Genomic DNA, 4,598 nt, shown 5'->3' with positions numbered 1-4,598 from the left:
AAATGACGAGAAAGATGGGGCTAGAGCACAACACAGAAGGGTTGGTGATCCGTGAAACAAATTGGCGCCAGAACTGCTGGCCAGTCTTCACTTGATTGGGAACCTCAACGCGCCAATTTCCACTTTGTGGGAAAAGCACTTTTTCTTCAATAAAACCTATTTTAGGGGTTTCTCTTAAGAACCTCACTTGCTTTGAGAAATTTGCCAACTTGACTTGGAAATGGTGTTGTCGAGTGACATAGACAAACATTTTCAGTACAAAAAAAACAAAACAGCGTTTTAGTGTCCAGCAAAAAAATCAAGAACAGGCAATTATTTGATTTCTGAAGTAGGAGATCTTGCATGCGGTACCAAAATGACGTAAAAACAAAAACATGATCACAGTGAATTCACCGAAAGGCCGTTCTCGTTTATATATCATGTGTCGACGTCGTCAATTTGTCAACTTGACGAATACCACTAAAAAGATACCTTTACAAATGGCCAGTACGATGTCCGTACAAGGCCGTCACTAATGAGCAACTGCGTCGTCTTCGGCAGAAAAAAATCCTTTGCATCTGCGCTGTCCCAGAATCGTCTCTTTCGATTCGAATTGGTGTGGACGTAGCAGGCAGCACTGGTTTCGAAAGTTTCGAAACCAGTCCTGCTACGTCCACACCAACAAGGAGGCTTGAGCACATGAGTGCAGAGATCGATGATCTTGTTTCGTGTAGGCAAACCTCATACATCAGCAGCCCAACTCTGCTGGTTTTAATATCGGCAAACACCATTAGTCTGTAGTAATACATTTATGTAACCTCATGCAGTTTTGAGAGCATCGATGATCATACCTCGCTCTCAATAACAGTCCATAGCATAAAGAGGATTTAAAGCACGTAAAGCAATACGAAAAGAGGATTTAAGGCACGTAATAGCAACACAAAGCGTTGAAGTCCAGCGAAACACTCCAGCGAGATTGAGCACCGGGGATGGAGCCTCTACTTCATTCTGTAGTTTGCGCTGCAGTAGAGAAGGGATTACCTGAGTAAAGCGACAAAGCAGCAACGCAGAGTCGTAATCGACCGTCTTTCGTTCAAGCTCTCAGTATGAGCTCTCGACATTCTTTCCACTGTACCATGAAAATGCGGGCTTGCGGTCTTTTCTGGTGAGATTTCTTATCTATAGCTGCATGGTCACATCGCCGCCCGTCGGAAAGCAACAAACTGACCCCCTTTATCTTATTTTTCCTCGGCCTCTTCTTTCTCAGGCACAAGGCTGTGGTTTCGCTCAAGTATGCCTCCCAACTGTCGTCTGATCAGAGCCAGCAGGGTCTGCTGACTATCGCTCGTCCTAAGATACTTGGAGGTAAGCTGGAGATACCGCTCGATGGTAACACGACCAGGATCATGTCCGTGTCTGGAAAGCATGTACATCGCCACCAACTCAAGATTCGCTACGGTCCGGTGTTCCACATCGTGACACTATGCGCTCCAACCAGTGCCGTTTACGAGACTTGGTGGTCACTACTTGAGAATGCACTTGCCTGTACCAACTTTGCGGTGCCCCCGGTCATTGATGCACGTGCACGACAGGTGAATATCGCACCCGTCCTTCCTTCAAGACGCAACATCACTCAACGCAAACACAGACCAACCCTCGAAACGGTGATGGAGGGCACGAGGGCGGAAAAATTGATGGATGGCATCCCCATGCTAGAAGTTGGTGGTCCTTCCTCTCCAACCGAGACTGATATCCTCGCAAGCTGGCGGACATGGGCAAGTCTGGACTACTTCGCCACTCCTCCGAGTATTACCGGTCCTCTGTCAAGTAGCGAGGCTCGTGAGGCAGCAGCTAACGGTCTTAACGACAGCACTAAGGACGACGACACTAACAGCGACAGAAGATCGGTCTACAGTGACATAAGCGAGTTTTGGTCGAGATTGTCAGAGTGGGATGACGAGATACCCTTCTACCTCCACCCTACTCCCGTCACTAGTATCGCTGTATGTGGGTCTAAATCACACGATCCACAGAGGTGCATCGCGCTGCAGCCTCAAGACGACGATGAAAAGTGGCTGGATGAGATTGCTCTGTTTGCATTTCGGCAAAAAGTTGGTGCAACTCGAAAGTTAGAGCGTCGTCCAACCAGACACATTACCGAGCGGCTTCACCCTCTGCTAAACGCAACGCACGCTCTGTTTTAATAACAGCATCTACTTCTGATCCACACTGTGGAAGACCTCGCACCCAAGACAATCACTGCCAGCACCACCGAAACACAAGGCGAGGACACTCTTGCCTCCGACTGTATGAAGCTGACCGCCGCAGTCGAGATCTTCACTCCCCCGTCACGGCAATAACAACCAAGGTCGTGCGAAGCAGGAGAGCGCTACAAAAGTTCTCAGCGGAAGCATCGGTCATCCAAATGCGTAGCAATGCAATATCTCCACAGACAAGAGATCCAACCCATGTAAACAAGTGCAAGTGGATAGCAGTTCAGTAATCCGAGTATTTATAGCTAAACGGAGCAGCCACACAAACTTGGTCGAAGGCATTGCAGCTCTGACATCAGATCGTCACTTGAAGACAATTGAAGATTCATTCATTCTCTCGCGCCTTCCATTTCATTCTTCAACGCAAGTCTGCAGCGACAGGATTGATCTGACCAGACACTATCCTTCACGACAGGTACATCGCAATAGCCGAGGGGATAGCGGAAGTGTCGCCGTAGGCTGTGAGAGTAGCTGCCTCCATCCCTTGCTCAGTCATAATCGCCTGTCCGTCCGACGACAGCAAGTAGGCCACGAACTCTTCCGCCTCCGACATGTGTGTTGCGTTGTTGAGGATAGTTACGGTGTAGATCGACGCTGATCCGTTGTAGACCATCCCAGTCTGGGAGTTGGTGTACGACATGGTCTCATACTCGTCGTTGAGGGCTGGATTGCCCATATTGATCTCCTCGGGCAGCGTGATGAAGTCGATGCCACTCAAGCTGCCTGCCTCGACGGCATAGAAGAAACCAACATCCAGGTCTCCGGACGACAGATAAATCTCTAGATTTTCCTCGGAGTAGATCTGGTCGCGGTTGGTCGCATTGCCCAAGATACCCGATACCAATCCAGTGGTGTTATAATACTCCTCGGCCAGTTCGAACATCATGACGGTGCGGTAGCCTTTGGGGTCGGCATCAGGGTCCGTACGTCCGAGTTTTATGTCGGGATTCTGTAGTAGAGCCTCGTACCAGAGCATCGAGCCATTTTGGATGGCTGCGAACACGTCAGTGTAGGGAGATTGCGGGTAGTACCCGATGCCGATGGACGTCTCTCCCAAGTTGATGTACCAGGAGATCAAGTTGTTGTTGGCTGCGCCCATGAGAAGCTCCGAGTTGAGGGAAGCGTCGGCGCTGATGAAGACGTCAGATTGGCTACCATTGATGATGAGATTGGCCAGTTTGACAGAACCTTTGGCCACCAGCGACGTCGCTATACCCGTGGCGTCGGTGAAAGCCGGAGCTAGCTTGTCGTCCATGAGACCAACCAATGATCCTGCGTGGTAGATGGTCACGTTACCTGTGGCGGAGGAGGAGGAGGAGGAGGAACCGTACGAGGACGAGAAGACACCGCAGGCTGCCAACGCAATAATTACGATGAGCGCAAGCAGAACAGCAGCCAGAGCCACTCGGTACTTAGCGATGGTAGCCTTGACATTCCATACAGGTGTGCCCTTGTACGGCGTCTCGCTCTCATTCTCGCATTGAGGTGGTGGTGTAAGGGGTATGAACGCCATAGTGAGAGTGGTCGGAGCTTTTGCAAAACTGGCCGTAGGATTTGATGTGAATTTATGTGAAAGTTTGGGGAGACTTCAGCATATGGTATTGTACAGTAAAACAAAATTATTTTGTTTAATGCTTTACTACAGTTTACATTATCGCTCGACTTGAAAACGTGATTTCGCAAAAAAAAAATCCATTTAATCTGCCTCATTTTAGCAGGCATTTGAGGTTTTTTCTAAAACTTAGGTACAAAAACCTCAAGAATCAGAATAAAACCTCGCTGAAATGGAGTAGTCGAGCACGGCCTAAAATACTTACATGTATAAATATTTACAAGCATTAACAAATCACGCATGCCAATACAGGGGTACGTGTTACCTGTAGCTGCAACCCTGCTGAGAAGATCGGGGAAGTGAATGGATTGGATTCTGGATGACCTCGGCTGCAGCAGAAGGAATGTGTACTGTGGTGTTGGAAATCCCACGTGAACTCTAGCTACAAATGTAGTTAGGATGTTCCCACAACAATACGTCTACTAGGATAGTAAACGATCGTTCGGGCGGACCTGAAGACCCCAGTTCTGCCCTTGCACCGGGACAAACTGGACCTTGTAAACTACTTATATAGGCCAACCAGTAAAATAAGAACACGCTACTAGCACGAGCAAAGCTAGCAGGTGTTTTGAATCCTCGTGGTCCCAACAGCGGAAGGGTACCAGGCACGGGTAAGCCTTTTACGAGATCACCGAGTGTTCAACACTCTGTTGGAAGAATAAAAGGCTGGCCATTCAAGCACCCCCAGTCGTGCAAATAGGCAACAATAAGCCGTCACGTAAAACCTCCCGATA

The 4,598-nt window shown here is 48.7% G+C and overlaps 1 protein-coding gene across 1 annotated transcript; it reads right to left on the bottom strand.

Annotated features, from left to right (window-relative positions):
- Positions 1-2,464: 2,464 nt before the first annotated feature.
- PITG_16775 (uncharacterized protein) lies at positions 2,465-3,771 on the bottom strand (the record flags this gene model as incomplete). The annotated part of the gene is made up of 1 exon (XM_002897060.1): positions 2,465-3,771. The coding sequence occupies one exon, from the start codon at positions 3,763-3,765 to the stop codon at positions 2,659-2,661; it is 1,107 nt and encodes a 368-aa protein (XP_002897106.1).
- Positions 3,772-4,598: the final 827 nt, after the last annotated feature.

Source organism: Phytophthora infestans, genomic scaffold (assembly GCF_000142945.1).
Source record: "Phytophthora infestans T30-4 supercont1.49 genomic scaffold, whole genome shotgun sequence".
Taxonomy (NCBI): domain Eukaryota; phylum Oomycota; class Peronosporomycetes; order Peronosporales; family Peronosporaceae; genus Phytophthora; species Phytophthora infestans.
This window is presented reverse-complemented; position numbering and strand designations above follow the sequence as displayed.